At 37.7% G+C, this 24,460-nt stretch overlaps 1 protein-coding gene across 2 annotated transcripts in view; it reads right to left on the bottom strand.

The window, feature by feature from the left end:
• Positions 1–24,460, bottom strand: part of bves (blood vessel epicardial substance) — a 43,686-nt gene that overhangs the window by 15,168 nt on the left and 4,058 nt on the right. For both annotated transcript variants that reach the window (XM_012962694.3, NM_001123416.1), the window contains exons 2-5: positions 12,383–12,616; positions 11,045–11,169; positions 5,632–5,819; positions 220–328 (exon numbers count right to left, since the gene is read on the bottom strand). In XM_012962694.3, coding sequence (XP_012818148.1) covers positions 220–328; positions 5,632–5,819; positions 11,045–11,169; positions 12,383–12,605 — 645 coding nt within the window. In that variant the 5' untranslated portion in view covers positions 12,606–12,616. The remainder of the gene's footprint in view (positions 1–219; positions 329–5,631; positions 5,820–11,044; positions 11,170–12,382; positions 12,617–24,460) is intronic.

Raw genomic sequence — 24,460 nt, 5'->3', positions numbered from 1 at the left:
GCCATGTGTAATGCAATTTCCATGTAATGACTAAGATGTCCTTTCAGCTATAGGACTACCCTTAAGACAGTTTTCATTTCTGATAGCATTATGAACAAGCCCCTACAAGAAACAAATATCCAAAAGGTACCTTTTTTATTATAAATTCATAAAATACAGTCTGTTTGTGCCATGTTGCAGTAGAAAATGACAAACATATCTCGCAACTCAAAGAATTACCTGAAATGTCTCCCCACGGTTCATTTCTGTTGATCGAAATTCAGGAGAATCGATGTAAGCATTAGGAGAAATAGCGTGCAGAAAATGGCCTCGATAAGACACCTTCATTCTGAGGATTTGCATAAGATAACAGATACATTACTGTACAATGTGAGCACTAAACACTTGTTTGCTGCGTGTAGCCAATATCTGATACAAAATTATGATGCCATATGTATAAAATGTACAACCTTACTAATCACTGGGATAATGTACATTGTATTAGTAAGTTTATTCAAGAGTAGAGCAGCACAGCTGTATACACTGCTCCTCTGTAATCACTTTTACACCACTCCACAAAATATACCTCCCTCAATAAATGCAGATTCTACTCCTCTGCTTATGTTTAGTTAAAAGTATAAATTAGAGCTGTCATACAGTGCCTTTGCTAAAGTATTCACCCCCTTGGCAATTTTTATGTTTTGTTACATTCCAACCTGTAATTTAAATTCTTAATCTTATTTTATGCGATGGCTCTGCACAAAATCGTCTAAGTTGGTGAAGTGATATGAGAAAATTATATATAAAAAAAGGATTTAAAAAAATAAACTGAAAATTGGCATGTGCATATATATTCACCCCCTTTGCCATGAAGCCCCTAAAAAGTCCTGGCGCAACCAATTACCTTCAAAAGTCACACAATTAGTGAAATGAAGTCCACCTATGTGTCATATGATTTGTCAGTATAAACACATCCTTTCTGAAAGGCCCCAGACGCTTCAAAACCACTAAGCAAGAGGCATCACACCATGAAGACCAAGGAGCTCTCCAAAGAAGTCAGGGACAAAGTTCTTGAGGAGTGCAAGTCAGAGTTGGGTTATAAAAAAAATAACCAAATCTTTGAGGAACCTCCAGAGCACCATCAAATCCATCATCTTCAAATGGAAAGAACATGGTAACACAACAAACCTGCCAAGAGAGAGCTGTCTCACAGACCAGGCAAGGAGGGCATTAATCAGAGAGGCAGCACAAGGAGTTCCGGAGTTCCAAAGCAGAGACTGGACTATCTGTCCTTAGGACCATAATGAGCCGTACACTCAATAGAGCTGGACTTTATGGAAGAATGGCAAGAAAAAGCCATTACTTAATGTTAAAAATGAGAAGGCATGTTTTGAGTTTGCCAAAGGCATGTGGGCGACTCCCTCAATGTATGGAGGAAGGTGCTCTGGAGACTAAAATTTAACTTTTTGGCTACCAAGGAAGATGCTATGTCTGGCACAAACCCAACACATCCCATCACCCCAAGAACACCATCGCCACAGTGAAACATGGGAAACTGGTCCAAGTCAAGGGAAAGATGGATGGTGCTAAATATAGGGATATTCTTGAGCAAAACCTGTGTCAGTCTACCTGTGATTTGAGACTGGGATGGAGGTTCACCTTCCAGCAAGACAATGACCCGAAGCATAATGCTAAAGCAACACTTAACGGGAAATATTTAAATGTGTTGGAATGGCCTCAATCCATTTGAGAATCTGTGGTCAAACTTGAAGATTGCTGTTCACAATCGAAAACCATCCAACATGAAGGAGCTGGAGCAATTTTGCCTTGAGGAAAGAGCAAAAATCCCAGTGGCAACATGTGTTAAGCTCACAGAGACTTATACAAAGCGACTTGCAGCTGTAATTGCCGCAAAAGATGGCTCTAAAAAGTACTGACTTTAGGGGGGGTGAATATTTATGCACGCTGAAGTTTTCTGTTATTCTGTCCTATATGTGGTTTGCTTCACAATAAAAAATAATACATCTTCAACGTTGTAGGCATGTTCTGTAAATGAAATGGTGCAAACTCTCAAAACAGTCCATTTTAATTCCAGGTTGTAAGGCAACAAAACATGTAAAATGGTAATGGGGTGAATACTTTAGCAAAGCACTGTAGCTTGGATAATCCAAAACAGCTATCTTGACGATAATGTCAAAGGAGAATTTTCAAGAGGTAAGTAACATTTTTTTTTATTAGGTACAGTGAACCACATTGTAAATGAAATTTAAGTATAGTATCTACTATTTGAAAATCAGTTACAGGCATGGGATCCACTATCCAGAAACCCATTATCCAGAAAACTCCAAATTACAGGAAGGCCATTTCCCATAGACTCAATTTTAATTAAATATTTTTTTAAAGATTATTTTTTTTTCTCAGTAATAATAAAACACTACCTTGCATGTGATCCTAGCATTCTGGTTGTGTCCAATTACATGAAGAAAAGTAATGCACGGAACAATTTTTCCTGCAAGATTCAACAAACTATTTTTACAGAATTGAGAATCTTGACAATATTGGGTTTGGTTAAGAGATTTTATTCCTACCTGCTTGGGTCTGTTGGTAATAATACATGTAATGAAAGGTATTTTAGAGCAAAGTACAGAGGGAAATAAGAAGTACTAAGAAAGCTCTATATCAGGGGTAGGGAACCTATGGCTTGGGAGCCAGATGTGGCTCTTTTGATGGCTGTATCTGGCTCACTGCTAAATCTTTAATAAAAAATAACAGGGGCGCGGCCTGCGCTCAGTGGATAGAAGACGTGTTCTTAGCCTTAGAACAACTCTTCTATCTGCCGAGCGCAGGCCACGCCCTCCTCTGCATCGCATTCGGCATCCTTGGGACCCACCCTACCTTGCCCCGCAGCCAAACATATTGTATGGTTCTCACGGAATTACATTTTAAAATATGTGGTGTCTATGGCTCTCTCAGCCAAAAAGGTTCCTGACCCCTGCTATATATGTAAATGCAATTTCCATAGAGTCCGTTCTAAGCAAGTTATTTAATGCCTTCCTTTTCTGTAATAATAAGAAGGTGCCCAGTGCAGTGTAGTTCCCAGTGTAGTGCATTGCAGGATAAATTCATGTTGGTGGCAAAACAATCCTAGTTTTTTAATATTCATTGTTTTTCGTAAGCTCCAAATTATGGAAAGATTCTCTTATCCCCCCCCCCCCCCCAAGTGCCAATCATTACAAATATTAGATCCTATACCTAAAGCTAATAAGAGACATAATAGGCCAATTTCAACTTAGTAAAAAAAAATACTCTTCTAATTAAAATGTAAGGTTTCATCAGATTTTTTTTTTATAGAACTGCCCCTGGCCCAGCTTTTGAGCCCAAACAAACTTCTGCTATATTTTATAGTATGTGAAATGTACTGTATGTTATACATTGCAAACTTGGGCTCTCCTCTATATATAAATCTCCAACTGGGTAAAATGAAAGGCTTCTACTAGTTAATCCAGTGTAAAATAATTACATGACAAACACCTTGATAAGATCTTTGAAATGGATAATTTTTAGGACTGAGATGCATTGGTGTTAATTCTTGCATAATGGAGCTTTACAAATATTTTAGGCATGACATATTTTACATACCTTTATAAAATATTCCCCAAACAATTCATTTTTGGGGCTCATTTATCAACGCTGGGCAAATGTTCACATTGGCAGTAACCTACAGCAACCAATCAGTGATTGGCTTTTTTTAGCCAGTTGCAGGTAGAACTATGAATGCAAACATGTTTATATGTTGATAAATAACCCCAGGGTATGGTTAAGGGCTCTGGCACACAGGGAGATTAGTCGCCCGCGACAAGGGACTAGTCTCCCCAAAATGCCATCCCACCGGCGAAAATGTAAATCTATTTCGGGGAAATTGCGGCGCTGCGCATGCCATCCCACCGGCGATGTACATTTTCGATGGTGGGATGGCATTTTGGGGAAATTAGTCGCCCGCAACAAAACTCTGTTGTCCCGGGCAACTAATCTCCCCGAAATGCCATCCCACTGGCGAAAATGTAAATCGTAATGTAATCTCCCGTGTGCCAGAGCCCTAAGGAGCAATTCGTTCTAATCACACATACACACCTTGAAAATGTCCCACACTAAAGCTGATGCCAGAATACAATATCAAAACGATTGCATTAAAGGAAAAAAAGCTCTCTATAATAAATCTAACAGTAGAAAAATACAAATGTAGCAAGATAACAGAGGAAATGTAACAATGAAAAATAAAGTGGGGAAAATCAATAGTGTTTTCTTTTTCATTCTATACACGTCCCTCTGTGACAAGACTTCATCACAGCATGGGAGCTAGAATGAAAGCCCTCTACATGCACAATGATAAGATAAAGCAATCACTCATTGCTTCTGATAAAGCGGCACATAACTGCAAATAAAATTAGGCCAGGCATGGCATGTGTTCTATGGAATGAAGTGCAATTCTAAATCAATTTAAAAAGGTACAGTGTGAAATTTTTTTTTTAATTTGCCCTTCAAATAACAGCAATTTCTGACAATGAGGGTCTATTTTGACCACTTATTTTTCATTGCCCCCCATTTTGATGCTTTTTCAAAGCTGGTAGTTACATAGTTACTTTTATCTAAGCCATTGCTTTTACATTTTCTCTTTCAGAGCATTTGTAAGGTCACAGTCATGGAATTGTCACAGTCAATGGATCCCCAAGGAACGAGGCTTTCACCTGACTCCTCTGTGAATATTCTGACTTTGATGTAATATTATTCCTTTGTTTTGGGCAATCACCACTTGATCACCCTTGAAACCCAGGCACAGCATTCTTATACTAGTACATTAACTGTTAGTGGTTTGTTCCCTTTCTACGTTACACTGTTTAAGGACGAAGACACACGGGGCAATTAGTTGCCACGATTTGTAAAAAAAACTTGCATCCTGTATGTAAATGTTGTTGTGTGCCTAGATTTTACCCATTGGATCTGATGAATATTGTTGCTGATATTAGATGCACTGGTGTCCGTATATTCAATTTTTACTGTTATTCATCTGACCACAATTAGAATAATGTTTATTTTACATACAACAATAAAATAAATATGGATAAGGCGCCATATTTGCTACTCGTTGAGCTGTAAAATAAAGTGACACCATAATTTTTTGCTGGGTATACATGCAACACAAGTTGTTGTTACTACAGGGGTAAAATATGTCTATGTTTAGCAAATGCCAAAAAACTAGGAATTCTGTTACAAAGTCCAATTAAATGGTTATCTGTGAAAACTAAAACAATTAAGTCAAATCAAGTATTTTTTTCTTTTCTCTGGAAGGTTGTTGCAGGATAAATGGGGATGGTCTACTTTCTCCAGCCAATGCATTTCTCTGTATGTTAAGCTCTTCTTCAGGTGTTATGCCTGAGAGCACAAGCAACACTATAAAGGGTTTAATGTAAAGAAAGAGTATAACATTTTTATATCCAACAATAATTATAAAGAAACAGAGTTTGGACAATTTAGTAAAATTCCAATGGTGAGTCCTATGCCCTATGTAACAACTGAAATGATCTTAGGAGTAAAAAATTATTGAAAACTACACAGTATAGTTTATAAATAATGCCCAATAAAAACAGTACTTACATGCCCTTAAGTAATATACTTAAACGATCATCAACAGAGGTTTTATCTTCTATTGCGTATGTCTGGCCTTTTGCTAAGGTCTTTATTTCACAGAACTGCCCAGTAAGTCGATTGAATAGCTCTGGAGATACATGGAGTGGTTCAAACATTCTGTGATAGATACCCTTCAAATCCTTTTCAATTTTGATCTGTTAATAAAGCAAATATTGCATACTCACTAGAGAATATATTAGCAGGTAAAAACTTTATTGTATGAAGTTGACATACCAACATAACACTTTATTTTAAATGGTACATGTTAGGGCTCTGCCACACGGGGAGATTAGTCGCCCGCGACAAAACTCCCTGTTTGCGGGCGACTAATCTCCCCGGATTGCCATCCCACTGGCGATTTACATTTTCGCCGGTGGGATGGCATTTGGGGGAGATTAGTCGCCCGAGACACAGGAGATTTGTCACGGGCGACTCCAGAGCCCTTAATGTTTAGGTTTAAACACCGCTTGGTTATTTCCAGGATTCCTCCAAGAGTTTGAAAGATAAGAGGGGTAAATAATTAATGCCCTGGATGCAAGGGCAAACAGCACTAAAGAGCACTATCATAAACACAACACTCCTGCATGCAGGCAGTGTGTATTCATCAGGGAAGAGCAGGTTGCTGCAATTCAAAACCTGCACCTTCATGTGCTCAACGTGGGACAGGGTGCAACACCTTTGCGCCTTTTTTTTCCACTTTGAACCCTGCTCCAGAGATAGTAAAGGATACCTAAGTGCTCTAATTCTAAAACTGAATAAATTACAGTTTGTTAGCCCCAAAGTAAACACAAGCCAAAACACTTGAGAGTTGATTTACTAAGGCGGGTTAAAATGAGCGCTATTTATAGCATGCGTTCAACAATTTATTACGTCTTATTTTTCGCGTCTTAACGCACGATTCTCTAAAAGGATATTTGCGTTAATTTAGACGCAATGCTGTTTGCGTTATTTAAGTCGCGAAGACTATTTACATGCGGTATTTGACGCAGCGTGCTACTTGGCGCACACGCTAATTAATGCATGTGCGCTACTTATCGCGCGCACGCCATATTAGCCATACACACCATTACGTTCGTAAAACTTTTTTTTTTTTTTTAAATGACCATTTCCCTGCACACTGGAGGCTGCATCACTCTAGGGCCAACACATACTTGAACAAATCACACTGCATGTGAAATGCTTATAATAGCTGTCAATTAATAAGTTTGTTAAACTCCTTATTGAGAAGTTCATTCACAGAGTTTAAGTCACAAACGCTGGTTATAGCATCTCTCATTTCAATTATGAGCAGAACAACTGTCTCTTTGCTGCTTATAGCATAGTACTGCCACGACTGGTCCTTAACCTCACTCTCAATGAATTTGTGACTCTTTTTACACATGTACATATTGTATATAGTCCACCCACTAATGAATTGGGCGCTCTCCTATTACTCCATTTTCTATTTCTCCGGTGGTAATTTAACTAATAATACTGATTGGTGACATAATGAATTCCCTTATCATTGTGCATAAATTAAATAATTTGAAATTGGATAAATTTGCCAAACCGGAATGTTATCAACTGACTTTGAGTTGATTTTATGATTTTGATGCGGTATTTAATAAATCTATACATCAATTTTAGTATATCAATAAAGATTCAATTTTTAAATACTAAAAACACTAAATTTATATTTTTTTTGGTACTAGGCCCTGTGACAGATACCCATCACTGCTACCAGAAGCAACAGTCAAGTTGGATTTTAAGATTACATAAACACTGGTGTGGCATAGGCACAATATACTTGATGTTGTCAGTATCCATTTCAATTAGAATCCAGCTAGAGGCTATCTGCTTAGTCAGCTGAAAGTACTATACAATGTGGCCTGACAAGTTGATGGCCAGTTGGGGGTCACGCTGATCCTAGTTGTACAGTAACACCATGCACATGGTCCAACCTGGTTTTCTATTGTGGTCTTTTTTCATGCCAAGTCCGACTGGCCTAGTGGCTTGCTAAGGTGAACCACACCTGGACCAGCAACCATAAAGTCTGCATAGAAATAATTTGCTTGCATGTGACGCGCTGCATTTACTTTTTAAAAAATTTAAAACAGATCAATTTCCATTTTCCAAGCTTAATACACTACCTTAAATCAAAAAGTAGAGCAATTTTTATACATCACGTCCCATTGGGATATGGCAGTAATTTAATTTTGACGTGTGGGGAACAGAACAAGGACACTGAAGTAAAACTGCATGTTTCTTTTCCGATCCGAACATGCAAGATGAATTATTTATTTCACTGCCCCGGCACAAAACCTCAGTGTTAAATAAAACTCAAATACTGCCCTTGGTCCACCCTGTCTATACCCAAAATAATTACTCCACCGTTACTTTTATTCATAGCTATGTTTGGATTTTGTTTGACAATCAGTCATTTATTGATGAAGCAGCTATAAAATAATAAAGTCAAAGTTCATTGGTTGTGCATTATGCAAATACTCACTAAAATTGTTTTTTTAAATTATTTCAGACATAAAAATCTTGAGAGTGAGATCTCATCAAATAATTTCTTCCCAAAGGCAATAGAGCAAACAAATTACACAGCTGAACCCATGAATAGCAACGCCCTTCCCTTTTAATAAAAGCACATATCATTAGATGGCAGAAAACAGCCAAATGAACCATTTTCCTACACATATACAATGTGTATTTTATGATTTAGTTGCCCTTTAAAATTGCTAAAATTGCATTTGTTAATTCACTGGAGAAAATATTTTTAGCCATACCTTCCTGTCATAGCCTGCTATACATGGTAGTGAGGCCCTGCTGGAAATTGCATGTGATAAAGGAATTTCATTGCATGAAATTGCCAGTGATAAAGGAAAATTGCATTTTGCAGCAAGTACATGGATATTTGCTCTGCTTCAAGCAAGGTGCCAGTTCAGTAGAACTGAAACAGGTTCTAATTTCAGCTCTTCAAGCAGGTTACTTTGTAATTGCCATTCTCTAATTATATGTTGATATTCTTGTCTTGTTTGCATAATCCTTTGGGAAAATAACCAAGTCGATAAAATGCAAGTGTACCGTATGCTATGGTGGTTGGAAAAAATAAATAATCAAAACTTTCCACATTTTATCCTGCCCCTTTTGCTTAAGATTTTGAGGGGTTTGTCACCAAGCACCTATCAAAATTACAAATTGAGTCAGTATAAAGGTGGCCATACACGCTAAGACCCGCTCGCTTGGCGAGGTCGCCAAGCGAATGGATCTTCTCCCAATATCCCCACCTACGGGTGGGCGACATTGGACTAATTCGGTCGTTTGGCCCTGGGGCCAAATGATTGAATTAGATTGACCGGTATAGGCGTCCGTCAGTTCGGGGACCGCATCAACGATGCAACTAACTTTTAAACCTGCTCGATTGATATCTGCCCAATTGCAGGCCAGATTCGTCATTAGTGCCCAAATATGGGCAGATAAGTTGCCGGAACGATCTACGGGGCTGATATCGGCAGCTAGAAGCAATTAATAAAGACTGTTGTACACTTTCCTATGAAAAGTAAGATCTAACCCCCACTGTATCTATCAGACTTCCCAGTCTTTCGTGTAAATAGCAGCAAATTCACTATGGTGTTCATGTATAAGAGGTTAGTCTCAGGAAAGGTATAAAGCTGGCCATACACGCACCGATAATATTGTACGAAACCCCGTTTCGTACGATATTCGGTGCGTGTATGGCAAGTCGACTCACCGATCGCCCAGGTCAAAAGATTTTGGTCGGGCGCCATAGAAGGCGCCTGATCAAAATCTGCCTTCAGGGCTGAATCGGCAGAAGGAGGTAGAAATCCTATTGTTTCTACCTCCATATTCAGCCCTGAACGGTTAGTGGCCATTTGTAAGATCTTTCGTGCGACGAAAGATCGGAAATCACCACGTGTGTGGCCACCTTAAGGGTGGCTCTGATGGCCTTTCTGCATCTGGTTGTTGTACATGGGAGAGAATACAACAGTATCTGGCCTTCCCATTTACAAATACTATTTTCACTGAAATTTAAAACTTTAAACATCAAACTTATGTTGATTTTTTTAAACTATAATGGCTATAATTGTACACTACAAGTTATGATCAAGAAGACTGCATGACTTTTTAAACTATACAGTAGTGGGAATTGCCACTGAAAATAAACAAGAGCAAAGGTGGCCCATACAATATGTTGGAATAGAGGGTCTTCTGTCAAGCAATAAAGAACGAATCGGGTTATGTAATAAAAGGCACTCCAATTACCCAGGTTACATATATTATATATATATTATATTATATATATATATAATATAATATATGTAACAGGATATGATAATAAAATAAGTGTAAATGATGTATATGTGTATGTATATGTAAGTATATAGTCCTACTGACAGACAACGGAAATGTCTGAAACAAGTGCAGTAATACATTTTCACGGATACCATTTACTTTATCATAACAAAAGGTGTGAGTATTTCATGTAAGAAAAAAAAAATCTTCACCAAATGATGGGTGATTGAAAACATTACAAATGGCAATAACTAGAACAATGTCCTATTTCATGAAGAAAACGGAGACATGAAAACATTTTTCCTGCAAGATTCAACAAACTCATTTCACAGAACTGACAATATTGGGTTTGGTTTAGAGATTTTATTCCTACCTGCCTGGGTCTGCTGGTAATACATGTAATGTACCATTTCAGGAAAGGGTAGATATCTAATGATAATTATTTTTAGATTTGAGTTGGGGAAAGCTGACATTTAGGAACACTATCACAGTAGTAATTGTATATAAAAAAAGAGAATTTTTATGGATTATTGGTGGCGGAGATTTGGGGTTTTTAATAATACATGTAAATGAAAGGTATTTTAAAGCAAAGTACAGAGGTAAATGATAAAGATATATTATTGTATGTACATTTCAAAATTTCAAAGTTGCACACAGTGCTTATAAAGCTTGTAAAGGTGCCTTTATTCGGGCAACTAATATTCGGATGAAAATTCAAATACATACAATGTCTTAAAAACATAAGTGGGAAAAGAGGCCCAAGTGACATCATTTATTATGTAAACAAAGTGACATAAAACAAACAAACTAAACAGATGACAAATATGAATTGTTATTGGTTACTTGGTAGTCCTATGTGGACTGCTGGCCTGCAGGAGGCTCTGCTTGGAGTAAAACTGTGTCTCTGGGCTTCCATAGCTTGCCTCCAAGCCAGAAATGTAAAAATGAGCACCTACATTGAGGCCCCTGGGAGCAACATCCAAGGGGTTGGTGAGCAACATGTTGCTCATGAGCCACTGGTTGGGGATCACCGTACTACACTATTTTGCAAATCTATTATTTAAATTAACATAATACTCACTGGTCTTTTTTTATACACAAGGTATATAAAGTGCATAAAGTTCATACTAAGGAAGGTAGCATTCCATATCATTATGTCCAAAGCACATCGGAAGAGAATCGCCCAAATGATGAAAAAAATGCAACCTGTAAGGAAGAAAAGATAACACGATAGTATATGGCTCATTATTTACTTGCAGCAAGTACACACATACAGTTAGGAGAAATAATGGCCTTAGAAGAATGTTCTTCCAGAATAAGAAGCAGTGTATTGTTCTCATACCTTTGTAAGAACTATGTGTTCTTTGCTTCAAGGGAATTAAAATGAGGCTATTAATATGGAGGCAAAGCCATTTGGCATGTCTTGCTGAGGCAAACTGCACAAGGTAACAGAAAGACAAGAGCTCAATGTTGTAAATGACCCATTTTAATAAAAAAAAAAAATCCCTTGAGTTTCACTCAGCTTAAACAGCTTTTCACATAGCTATAGTTCTGTAAATTCTGCTGCTGTCTGCTAATTTTATTTTAGAAATGGTCAGTTTTGTTTAGAGTCTTGGGCTATTATTTTATTAAAAGCCTAAAGTTTACAATGAGATGTTTTAAGTTATTCTATATTCTAGTGACAAGACAAGCCTGTGAACATACCTTCTACTCTACTTCTTTTCTTCATACCACCTCAATTAATTGTTTGAATCTGCATTTTTATTAAATATTCCCAAGGGTAGACTGATCTACAATGAAATATCCAGTGGATCCCAGTCCTGTTGGGCTCTCCTTGCCTTTCTGCAGCTACTGATTTCACCACAAGGTAAGCCACTCTGCCATAGTAATAACAAACATCTCTGGTGCCTGTGGTGGGCATCAGTAACCTCCCTACACCAGAGAACTTTTTTTCAGTACTTGTCTGCTTATGCTTTTTACAATATGATGCAGTCAAGTCAGTTACAGAAACACTGTTGTTACTTACTAGGAAAGTGATAGTGGAGTCAGCACCACAAACTGCATCAAGCAAAGACGTGAGAAGCACACACATCAATGGCCCCACTCATTAAAACTAGTCAAGGAATCTTTGGATTCCAGTCTTACCGGGATAACCCGCCATCAACAGATAATGTGATATACATGCTGTAAGTACGGGGGGTTAAAGGTGGGTAGAAATATCTTTATACTGGAATATATATATATATATATATATAATAAATATGGAAGTCACAAAGGTATCTCTAATGTTTTTAAACTTGTGTATGAACTACCAAAGCAAAATGTTTGTTATTCATAAAGAAAACCATACCTTCATTACAACACTTTATCATTCTTTTCTTACATAAGAAAACGTTAGCATTGGGATGTAATGCCTTACCTAGACATAGCATGCCACGAAGAAGGATCATGTGAAGATTCAGAGTGCTTGGAATAACCAGTCCTGCAGCAAAGCACGTGTTTGCCAAATGGAAGACTAAGTGGTGTATTTCTCTCCAGTTTTCACATAATGTTTCATTTTCATTTAAACCAAATGTAACATTATTAATCTGAGAATTTAAATCCATTGGCAACGTTGTAATCAATATGCTTTCTGTAGCCATCTTTCTTAAATCTGGGAAAAATAATAAAAGTCAAACGTAAAATCAAACAAGTATATAATAAAATGGGTTGTACAGGTATGGGATCCATTATCTGGAAACCCATTATTCAGAAAGTTCCAAATTACAGGAAAGCCATGTACCATAGATTCTATTTTAATCATCATAACATAACATTTTTTTTCTTGTTCTCTGTAGTAATAAAACAGTACCTTGTACTCAATCTTACCTAAGATGTAATTAATCTTTATTGGAGGCAAAGCAATCCTATTGGGTTTAATTCATGTTTTTAATGAATTTTTAGTAGACTTATGTTATGACTTATGTTATGACTTAAGTTATGACTTAAGTTATGGAGATCCAAATTACATAAAGACCCCTTATCCAGAAAACCCCAGGTCCCAAACATTCTGGATAACAGGTCCCATACCTGTCAGTTTTGAGTTTAGTTTTAGCATTTTAAATGCCTTCAGTTTTTTACTAATGGATTCCTTTCTTTTACAATGCCACTACAGGTATGGGATCCGTTATTCAGACAGTTCAGAATAACAGAAAGGATCTCCCTTAGATGCCATTTTAATAAAATTATTCATAGTTTTTAAAATGACTTTCTTTTTTCTCAGTAATAATATAACAGTTGCTTGTACTTGATCACAACAATAATATAATCAATCCTTATTGGAGGCAAAACAATCCTATTAGGTTTATTTAAGGTTTAAATGATTTTTTAGTACTCTTCAAGTATAGAGATCCAAATTTCAGAAAAAGAAGGCTAAACATTTAACACAGTTTTAAGACTAATGAAGTCCTCACAGTAGCCTAACTTGGTTGTGCTGGGCCCCCCTGCAAAAAAAACTTCTGAGGGGGCTGAGTGTGAACAATCCCTCCACCCCCCATCCGACACCATGACACTATTTTAAAGATATAAGAGGGGCCAGGAAGGGGGGAATAAGGTACAGCAGCAATCGCAGGGTCTGCTGTATAGATAGTTAAAGGGCATGTCAACCCTAAAAATAATTTTTTGCGTAATAAAAGAAAACATAATTCTAAACAATATGATATCATTAAAAATTTGAACTCCTGGTTGTTGCTTTTTAAACAATGTTGCAACTGTGAGTCTCCTCCAGCAAGTCAGGTCTGTCAGTCTGCTGCCTTGTGTTACATTGTTTCAACAGTCTGAGCCACCAGGGCAGAGAATAGAAAAGGGCAGGCAAGCACTGCTTCTAATAGCAATTCTATATGGAAATAACTCAAAAATCATTACAAATTTGTAATATATGTATATTGCAAAGCTGCTTAGAATTCTGGTTTCTTTTATTAGGCAAAAAATTATATTTTGCGTTGCCTTGTCCTTTAAGCCAGAGTCCTCATGTTTAGGAAGCATAAAATAAAAGAACAACTAATTTAAAAGCACAATGTTGACAAACATACTAAATAGGAATATGTCATTACATTACTTTTTTCTATTCCTATGTAACTATTTAGAATGCATTGTTCACACTGCATTTACTATGCCCTAAAGTGAGGAAGCAAATATCTAAATCTAAAGTTTACTAAATATCAGCATCTGATTTTATTTTTGGTAAATAAAATGCTTTGTATTTACTACTGTTTCTGAAACTTTCTGCCTTAATTTACTTTAGTAGTTTTATTTCTAGAAAGTTTATTGACACCTAGCTTGAAGAGGAGACCTTCCTGTAAGAACTGGGGATTTGTGGTTGTCCTGGCCACTAGCCAGAGACTATTATCTTTTGGCAGGGGGACAAAAAAAGATAAGGACTAGCATTTTATGTGGTGTGGAATCATGGCAACCTTTCAGGATCTATTCTTTGCAGCAAGAAAAATGTGGAGACAAAGCACCTTGTGTACTAATGACCATACACTGTTATGAATACTGAATTATGATTCCATTCCAGAACAGAAGTTTGTTTCCATTAATCATTAAGATAAAGGGAAAGACACAGTATGTACAAACTTAACTGGCAGATGAAAATAATCATCATGTTTATCCACCATGATATTTACAGGAAAGATAAAGTACACATGCTAGTTTGAATTGCTGTATCTGATAATTAAAAAATCAAACTGGATATTTAAAGGGGCAGTAACAATGACATATAACTTTGTCAGATACATATCTGGAAATGTTTCCATTGTTGAAAAACAACAACATAACACAGTTTTGTTTTCTTTTGTTTGTTATACATTTTAACAGTTATGGCCAATGTTTTGGGGGCTGATTTTCCCTTCTGTGGTGATTTATAGTAAAATGATGTCTTACAAAAAATATTAATAGATCATTGTAGGTCCCTTGAGGTTTGCTTTCAGATGAAAAGCACCGAGTTGCAATTTCATATGCAGTTAGAGTAATGGCATATGGAAGGTTTTGTTGACTGTGATAAATCTTCCCAGTAGCTAGCATGCGCCGCACTTGGGCTTTCCAACGTACCCCAAAGAGTCCTTACAAGGAAACTTCAGGCAACTTTGCACGTGTATGTTAGCTGGTGGGAATGAAACAAGGGTGAAAAACAAAAGATGCTATGCCATCCACGGTAACCAAGATTTATTGCGCACCACAAAACATGCTGTTACCTTTGAAGTGGCTTCAAAGCCAAAAATAAAATAAGTAAACGTGCAACATTTTGTAATTTTTTACAATGTATAGAAAATACAAAATACTTGAAATATTTGAAGGCACATAAACCTTTTAATTTCTTTAATATTGTATGGATTTTAGAAGCTATGGATATAAAAATATTTCTTAATATAGTTTTTCTTCTCCTAGGTCTATATATCACACATTTTTAATCTAGTATTCAGCCCTGCATGAGTTCCTAGGAAATGGTGTGCCTCTAGCACTGTAATATCTAATTTATGTATTTGCCATAGCATACTTTCTTGTCTCCAAATTTTAAGATGGAAAGTTGTTGCTCTATCTAAAGTCTGAATAAATAAGTTCTAATTCATATGCAAGTTTCTCCAAGGGAACTGGCTTAGGTACAATTTCCCTGAGTCTGAGTACATTTTTGAGGTCGACAGACACTTTCAATTCTCCTTTTCGTATTAAATGGTTTCAAAATTATCATAAGCAATGTTCTTAGGACTCTAAAAGTGCAACAGTAACATTATTGATACTTTTTACAAAATTAAATATAAATAATTCAGTTCATTACCTCCTAAATAGTATTCCATGAGGCACTAACCAACAAACCAAAGAAGAAAATGAAAAGCAGCACTTTTCTGTTTCTCCCCAGTGTTGCTTCTACGAAGGCAGATCAGGCAGTTGCTTTTTCTGTGGTAAAGTTTTTTCGACCATAGGTTTGCAAGCCAAATTGCATTCCAATATTTATTCAGTCCTACCTTTGCTTTTAACAAGGTTACAGATATATCAAAACATAGTTGTGACAAAAACCCTGCTTTGTACTAGGAATACTTTAGTACATATCAAATGAGGATTCTGTTCAAATGTCACATTAAATTGATTTCAAACCAACCCCTCAACACAATAGCATAACTAGGAGGCAACTGCGGGGGAACCTGGGGGACAGAAAGGCCTGGGCTGCAAGGTCTGCTTCCTCTATAGTCGTAGAAACCCAGAATCGCGTCCCTCCATTCCCCAGCCACTCTACCACCTAAAAGCAAGCAGGTAGGGTCAGGTGGTGGGGAGCAGGGGACGGGAATGTTGCTGCGTTCGCCGGGCTCCTCTGCAGATTTTCGGAGGGGGAGCCCGGCATGGGGTAGTTAGGTCACTATAAAGGAAGCAGACCCCGCAGTCACAGGGGGAAAGGACTGGGGGGGGGCAGAGGGGCCTGGAAGAGCAGCAGTTGCTGGTGGGGAGCAGGGGATGCGAGGAGGACAGGTGGTCAGGTACGGTTTGCTGTTGCTGTGCTTGCCAGGCCCCTTCACATAATTTTTGGTGGAGGGACCCGGCACAGGGTATTACGCAACAGCCTCAACAAAAATATTAAAAGCCCCAAAGCGGCGTACCATATAGTTTGAAAACCTCTGGTCTAAAATGGTAAGGGGTGCTGTAAAGTGTGTCGAAACACTTAAGCAGTTTCTAAAAATTACCATAGAATGTTTCACTTTAGCATTTCCTGGTTCTGACCAGCAGAGGACAAGCTGATAAAATGTAGGGGCATGTTTACTAAGATAAATAAAATATCACTGGCTATGGTGATGTGGCCCATAGCAACCAATCAACAATAACATTTGAATGGTCACCTACAATTAGAAAACAAAAGCAAAAATCTGATTGGAAGCTACAGGCAACATCACTGGTGATACTTATCTCCAATCTTAGTAAACATGCCCCTATATTTTATCAGCTTCTCCTCTGCTTGTGAAACCAGGAAATGCTACTTTTTCTTGTTTAGAGCCAGAAATAAGAATAGATACTATTTGCCTATTGGTTTAATTAAATTTTCAGAACAAGCCTTAAAATGGGGGTGTATACTATTCTTTTAAAGGAGACATATTCTATAAAAAATTATGAATGTACCAGTGAATTATACTCCTCTAGATATAGAAAGATTGTGCTTTAAAAAGTTGTGTTTCTGACTGATTTATTGAGAAATTCCACCAAAACCCCACTAGTCCCGCCCATCTGTTCCACTTCCTGCTGGCTGAATTCTCTGGATGTGCAGGGGAGCCGGCGGCCCTCCGTATACTGCACTGTAGGATAGGAACCAATCAGCAGCTAGGCTGACCTGATAGGGAACTGAAGCCTGTCTGTGCTTGTGTGAGTGCAGGGCTGTGATTGGCTCTCCCCCTCCTACTGTGCTTCTGGCAGGGACCGTTAGGACACACCCACTCTTCATTTCACACACCGATAAGAGAAGCGAGAGGATCTATAGGGAGCTCCAATAAAGTGGCCATTTTTACAGAGGATTAATTTTTAGCACAAAGTGAAACCAGCACCTTATATTATTCATAATTGCCTACAAAAATAGGGTTTTTCCCATTTATCCAATATGTCTCCTTTAAGAGTCTGACAATTTGATACCGAATGGCTGAATACCTATGATGAACAGGATCTTGTTTTTTCCATCCAACCTTTTGGAGCCCCAAATCCCATCACATTGGCTGGTGGAAAAGAGAAAACATGAGTAAAGTAATAAAGGATGCAAATAACTTTGTTGTAAGGTACATAACATGTGCCACCATGCAGGCAAAAAGCCTGTAGATAATAAGTACTAGTAATAAGTACCAGTCTACAGAGAAGCCCTCGAATAATGAGCTGCTCGGAAGCTGTAGTTTAGGGAAAGTTTGTTTGGTCAAAGACAGATATTTATAAAGGCAGATGTTTACAATGGGAGAGGGGGAAGACAGTCAGTAAAAAAACTAATTTCATATTGGTGTGAAATAATAGGAAAAAAACCCTCAACAAAATATAGATTTTTTTACAAATTAAAAGTGTAGACAGAATGCATTTTCAAAAAAGTTGAAAGGTGTTCTTAGGTATATACTGTCCCTTTAACTGCGAACAAGGTTACAGATTGAGAACAATATTCCTTTAGAATAACACTGTGCTGATTTATGTCACACCTATAAAAATAACCGAATCCCAGTCCTCTTGTTCCTTTTTAAACAACAGTAATGACAATAACATTAACAGTAATAAACACTGGAACATTTCCATACTATTAATGTTTTGGAAAGCATGAGTCATCAAATTCTGTTTTCTCCAAGGCAGTTAATTGTTCTAATGTACGGCAACATTTCAAATGGCAAAAGCTAATTTATTAAAACAAGTTTGTGGAAACTGTAATACAAAGGATGCAAAGTCATGTATCTTATACTACTGTATATAATGCCTCCTAAATATCGACAACCTGTTGCCCTTCTGTGCTCAGCTGTGGCCCACATGCTAGGGGAGCCTTTGTCTGTTACCTGTGCCGATTTTACTGCCTGTACAAAAATATTTTTATACACATATTTAAATACATAGTAACACAGTAGATGAGGTTGAAAAAAGACATGTCTATTAAGTTTTTGTAAAGTGAGGGCAAACAGTGTTTTTTATTTGCAGGCTGAGAGAAGCAGATCCGCTCCCTTATGCGCCTCAGTAAAACTGCAATGACAAGTACAGCTTCCTCCTCAGTTGGGCTACACTAAACGGTGCAGAGCAGGGATCGGCCCAAAAATGTGAAAGAAGGCATTTTTAGGGCAATCCCCAATCAACTATGTATTTGCCTGTGTATGGGGGCCTCTGAAAGGGCTTTCCTACGGATACCTTCTGCATGTCTTAGCTCTTTTGGTCCCGTAACTGTCTCTGAAGTCTCCCGGCTTCACCACTTGCTCTCTAGACCCTATGCCTTCTTCTCTGCTTAAAGGAACAGTAACACCAAAAAATGAAAGTGTATAAAAGTAACTAAAATATAATGTGCTGCTTCCCTGCACTGGTAAAAGTTGTGTGTTTACTTCAGAAAGTCTACTATAATTGATATAAATAAGCTGCTGTGTAGCCATGGAGGCAGCCATTCAAAGGAGAAAAGGCACAGGCACAAAGCAGATAACAGATAAAACACCATTGTATTCTACAGAACTTATCTGTTATCTGCTATGTAACCTGTGCCTTTTCTCCTTTTTTCCAGCTTGAATGGCTGCCCCCGTGGCTACACAGCAGCTTATTATATAAATTATAGTAGTGTTACTGTAGCAAACACACCAGTTTTACCAGTGCAGGGCAGCAGTGCATTATATTTTTATTACTTTAAAGCTCTTTTATTTTTTGGTGTTACTGTTCCTTTAAACATTGTGCTGCTGAACTTACTCCAGCTCTTACTCACATCTTCAACTCTTCTCTGACTTCTGGAAGTTTCCACTCTTCGTTCAAACAGGCCTGTGTCAAGCCTATCCTTAAAAAGGCCACGCTGGACCCGTCCTGTCTCTCTAACTACCGCCCTGTCTCGCTTCTACCGCTCGACTCCAAAATCTCAGAGCGTATTGTTTTCTCCCGTATATTCTCATTGACGTCATGCAGGCAGGCCCGGATTTGTGAAAAGGCCACAAAGGCCCGTGCCCAGGGTGGCATGCTGCCCAGCTATATCAGAAGCACTGGACACAGCAGCTGCAAGAACTAACGCAGTATCGGGTGGGAGAAATGCACATGGGGAAGCAGGTAGCTTCTGGTTGCTAGATGGGTGTGTGGGCGGCTTGGTTGAGACCGGCCTAGGGGCACCAATTTTAGAAATCCGGCCCTGCATACAGGCAGCAAGTGATTACTTTCTAAAAGGCCTGATAACAATCGTAGTGTTTCCACAGGTAGTTTATAGAGAGCTCTCTTGCTTTGGCTGTAATTGAGCATGCATGGAGTAAAACCTTTTCCTTCATTTCCCATTCTGCTGAATGTGTTTAGTCTAAGGGCTAATGTTAGTACTTCTGCCTTTTGCTGTACTGCCCTTGTCATTCCTTCATTTTTTCATGTCCAGGATTCCCCTGTGACATCACATGTGACGATAAAAGGCAAACTTACACATGTATTCTATGTATTTACACATGTATCTATGTATTTTCTTTTATTTAAATAAATGCTGGAATCTGACACATCACCGTTGAGCATGCTCCATATATAGCAGGGAACTTTAACACGCTCTATGGCAGTAGATACAATTTTAATTATGGGAATATTCATTTCTTTCACTGTCAATAAGCCAATGGAATTTGTCTCTGATGTGCTATCACACAATGAACAGTAAATTATTTCACTGTTATATTATTACTGATATTTACTTTTGTGGTCATTATTTTTTGTTCAGAACACACTGTTGGGAACATGAGTGAGCACTAGTGTGAGAGGAATTGGAGACCTATACAAAAGAGCTGATGACAGTTTAATGAAACAAGATAATAGTAAGGGTCAGGTTTCTCAGCCCCCATGACATAACGGCTAGGAATCTCGCAGGAATGCACTGCTCCAAGTTGAAAGAAGAAGGCAATATTTTAATAGCGGTGGAGATTTTACCAGTTCTAACAGTAACCAACCTGTAGCCAACAGCAAACACATTGGTTGCAAACATTGTGCCCATTATTCTATTTACCACTTATGAAGGATATAAAATATCTGCTCCAGTTTTAGTTACTAAACAGTAACCAGTCAGCCATAACTTTCTGGGTTATAGATGTGATAATTCATGTTTTTGGCTTTATAAAGGGACTGATTCTCAAGCCTGCATTTTTCCGCAGGCTGAGAATTAGCCCCATGTGGTACTACCCTAAACAGCCAGATAGATACTTCTTTCAGCTGCAATGACATTTATTAATAACTTGTAATTGCTTAGAAGGACTTTCTTTAATTATCCAAAAATAGTTTTTTGGTGGAGATCCCTTTTAATGGTTGATATTAGTTGCAGGTTTCACTGATCGCTGTTATAACTGATGACTTTAGGCTGGCCATTCCTACAAGAATTACCCGTCAGGTAGGAATTGTCTTGGAAATCATTTAGGTTAAGGGTAAGAAAGAAAATAAATAAATAATTACAATAGTCAAAAAAGGTTAGCTTCACCTTTATAGAGGCTAGGGAAGCCTTCCAATGGAAATAATAACCAAATAAGGTTAAAATAAGGTTTGGATATAATTTAATGTAACTTGACTGGCAGATACACTGCTTATTAATATGATATAAGTTCCATTTTAGGGCAATCCTCAAAAGGAAATAGTAAAAGTAAATAAATGTAAAATTTCCCATAGTGGTACAGCCCATAGAGTACTCTTCTTAGCACTTTTGCAATTTACATTTTTTTTTCTATCTCCTTAAATGAACAGGAAAGAAAATGTAAAAAAAATGATTTAATAGCAAAAGGGCTGTTCCACTTTAAAAGTACAGCAGCTCTATGCAAGTTAAAGATATGGCCTTGGTGCTCCCCAACACTGTGCCATTTGATCTGATGTCTGCTAGCAACCTTCATATATGCCCAGATATGCACAGTGACCACATGCCAGAATAGGGGAACTGGGGCTATATCTTTAGTGGGGTTGGTCTATAGATGGAAAGCTATCGGACTGTGCTTTTAACAAACATTTCAAACATATGAGTTTATAGGGCTTTACTTGCCCTTAAAAAGGCAATATGCATATAAAACACTTTTGGGTGCAACACATAATAGACATAAAACCTTTTCATACAGTTCAATTCAATTCATCATTCTGTATTTTATACATCTAGGAATGTGGATATGCATATTGATTCATATTTCTACATTTCACTTTGCTTGATTTTAATGCAATTTCATTCACCTAAAATGGTAAATAATGTAATCTGCAGCCTACAGAAATATATACTGCAAAATATGTATGTAACAGGAAACAGCACAGTCTTCATTTATAATGCTGTAGTTTATATGAAAAACATAATATTCTACAAAGTAGAGAAACCTAACAATCCATTTCTTTTCATTTATGAGTATGAGTTTGATAAATACCCCATGAGAAAACGATGTAGAAAGAAAAACACATTCTAAGAATTATATTTAATTGTCTGATCTGTGATGTAACTGTGCTGTATCTGCATAAAACTCATCACTTAACTGGATGCTGCCGTTCATACATTTGTTTGGAAATAATTCATTCAGACACAATACATCTATATGAATTACAGCAAGGTAATTGCTTCTATTTATGGCAAACAATGGGTTCAACAGTTGTCCCAGCTCCTAGATATTAATCCTAGAGCACTGTACACATACATGTTACAGAATTCTGTCAGAGCTGTACAAGTTAAAATCACATGCTTGAAATACCAATAGATAGGATCAGTGTAAGGCTGAGCTGATTCATAGATGCCCACAGAAAAAATAGGAGTCTTGCATTTGATTAATGAAAAATGGACTTTAAAATGTTCAGTTCTCCAAACCATTTCCAAATTACACTTCATCTCTACACAATTTGCCTGGCTTCCCATACACCAGCAATGACTTAACTTGGACAATATTTTAGGCCTCCATCAACCAGGATGCATGACTGAATCTTACATTGCCCTCGCCCCCTGTACACTTACTCATCTCATGGCCATGATACACAATATAATGAACATTCTTTCTGAGTTCTAAGGCCCAGTTTAAGCTATCTGTGCAATGTTGATGAGGCTCAACAAATACATATGTGTTGTGTGCTATAAAGGGGAAGTTCACTTATAAACTCACTATCACATTCACATACATTGTCAAGAGCCAATTAACCTGCTTGTATTTTTTATTTATTTATTTTTTGGAGTGTGGGAGTAAAGTAAAAGGAGGAAACCCACACAGACATAGCCTAAAAACACAAACTCTATACACTGGCCAGAATGAAAACTACATCCCCAGCACTGCAAAGAAGCAGTGCTGATCATTGTCTCTCTAAGTTACTCAAAAAGGTCACCTACAGTTTTTTGAAATACAGGTATAGGACCCATTATCTTTCCGTAATTTGGATCTCTATACCTTAAAGTGGACCTGTCACCCAGACATGAAAAGCTGTATAATAAAAGTCCTTTTCAAATTAAACATGAAACCAAAATTCATTTTTACATTAACACAATCAAACCCATTATAAATGCATTTAAAAATCCCAGCAGTCAATCATATACTGCCTGCCCCGCCTCTATGCCTTAGGCATAGAGGCGGGGCAGACAAGTACTTAAACTTTCCATTCAGCACTCACATTCTCCCTACCTTCTCACCATCTAATTGTGTAGCTAGTGCATGGGCAAGGGCACCAGGTCCCCCATTCTGGCACGTACATAGGATTTTGGGGTGATACAAAACTTGCCTTATTAACAGTGCCCACAAAATGGCAGCTGCCTGCTGGCTATGATATATTCCCAAGACTGAAGGAAACAAGATTTATATAATTTATATAGTATGTGAAGTTAATTTTGCAAAACAAATACAATAAATTGGAATTATTTCTTAGGGTGACTGGTGTTAATACTGTAAGAATGGAAGCAGGTTGAATTTCCCCATTGAAAGTCAAAAGGTAAAATTGGATTTGCTGTTGGTGGCTCCACCCACTTTAAAAAAAACTTGAATGCGTAGTCACCCAGTGACTGACTGTGCAAAGTTTGAACTCTGGCATCAAACTAATAAAGCGCAATAGGTAAAATCTGATTGGCTGTTGGTGGCTCCGCCCACTTTTCAAAACTAAAACTGCGGTCCCCTAGTGACCAACATTGAAAAGTTGGGGACCCTGGTGTTAATACTGTGAGAATGGCAGCAGGTTGAATTTCCCCATTGAAAGTCAATAGATAAAATCGGATTGGCTGTTGGTGACTTTGCCCACCTTTTCAAACCTTGAACCGCAGTTACCTGGTGCCTAACTCTGCAAAGTTTGGGGACCCTGGCATTATTACTGTGAGAATGGTAGCAGGTTGAATTTCCGCCAAGTCAAAAGGTTAAATCTGATTGGCTGTTCACAGCTCTGCCCACTTTTGGGCATCCAACTATTATATTATCATTCAGGCTGACCCCATAACTATGTGATTCAAGTTTGGGGAGTGTAGCCTCAAAGCTGTAAGATTGGCAGCAGTTTCAATTTCCCCATTAAAGTCAATGGATGAAATTTGATTGGCTGTGGTTGGCCCCTCCCACTTTGGGGATCATCCAACAAATGTCACTGTTTCATTCGGGGTGATTATGTTATACAAGTTTGGGGGGTGTAGCTTCAAAGCTGTAAGTGTGGAAGCAGTTTTAAAATCTTCCCTGTCAATGGAAAAATTGGGGTGTACTTTCAATGTTATAATATATGTCAATTTTTAATTTCTGGTGTCAGTATCCTTTTAAGGCTACAAAAAAGTTTAAACATTAAAATAAACTGAACTAGAATGTTTTGCCACCAATGTGGATTCATGCAGCTTAGTTACCATCACGTACTTGGCTTT

This window comes from Xenopus tropicalis, chromosome 5, assembly GCF_000004195.4.
Source record: "Xenopus tropicalis strain Nigerian chromosome 5, UCB_Xtro_10.0, whole genome shotgun sequence".
Classification (NCBI taxonomy): domain Eukaryota; kingdom Metazoa; phylum Chordata; class Amphibia; order Anura; family Pipidae; genus Xenopus; species Xenopus tropicalis.
Note: the sequence above shows the minus strand (reverse complement) of the source record. Positions and strands in the feature narration are given on the sequence as shown.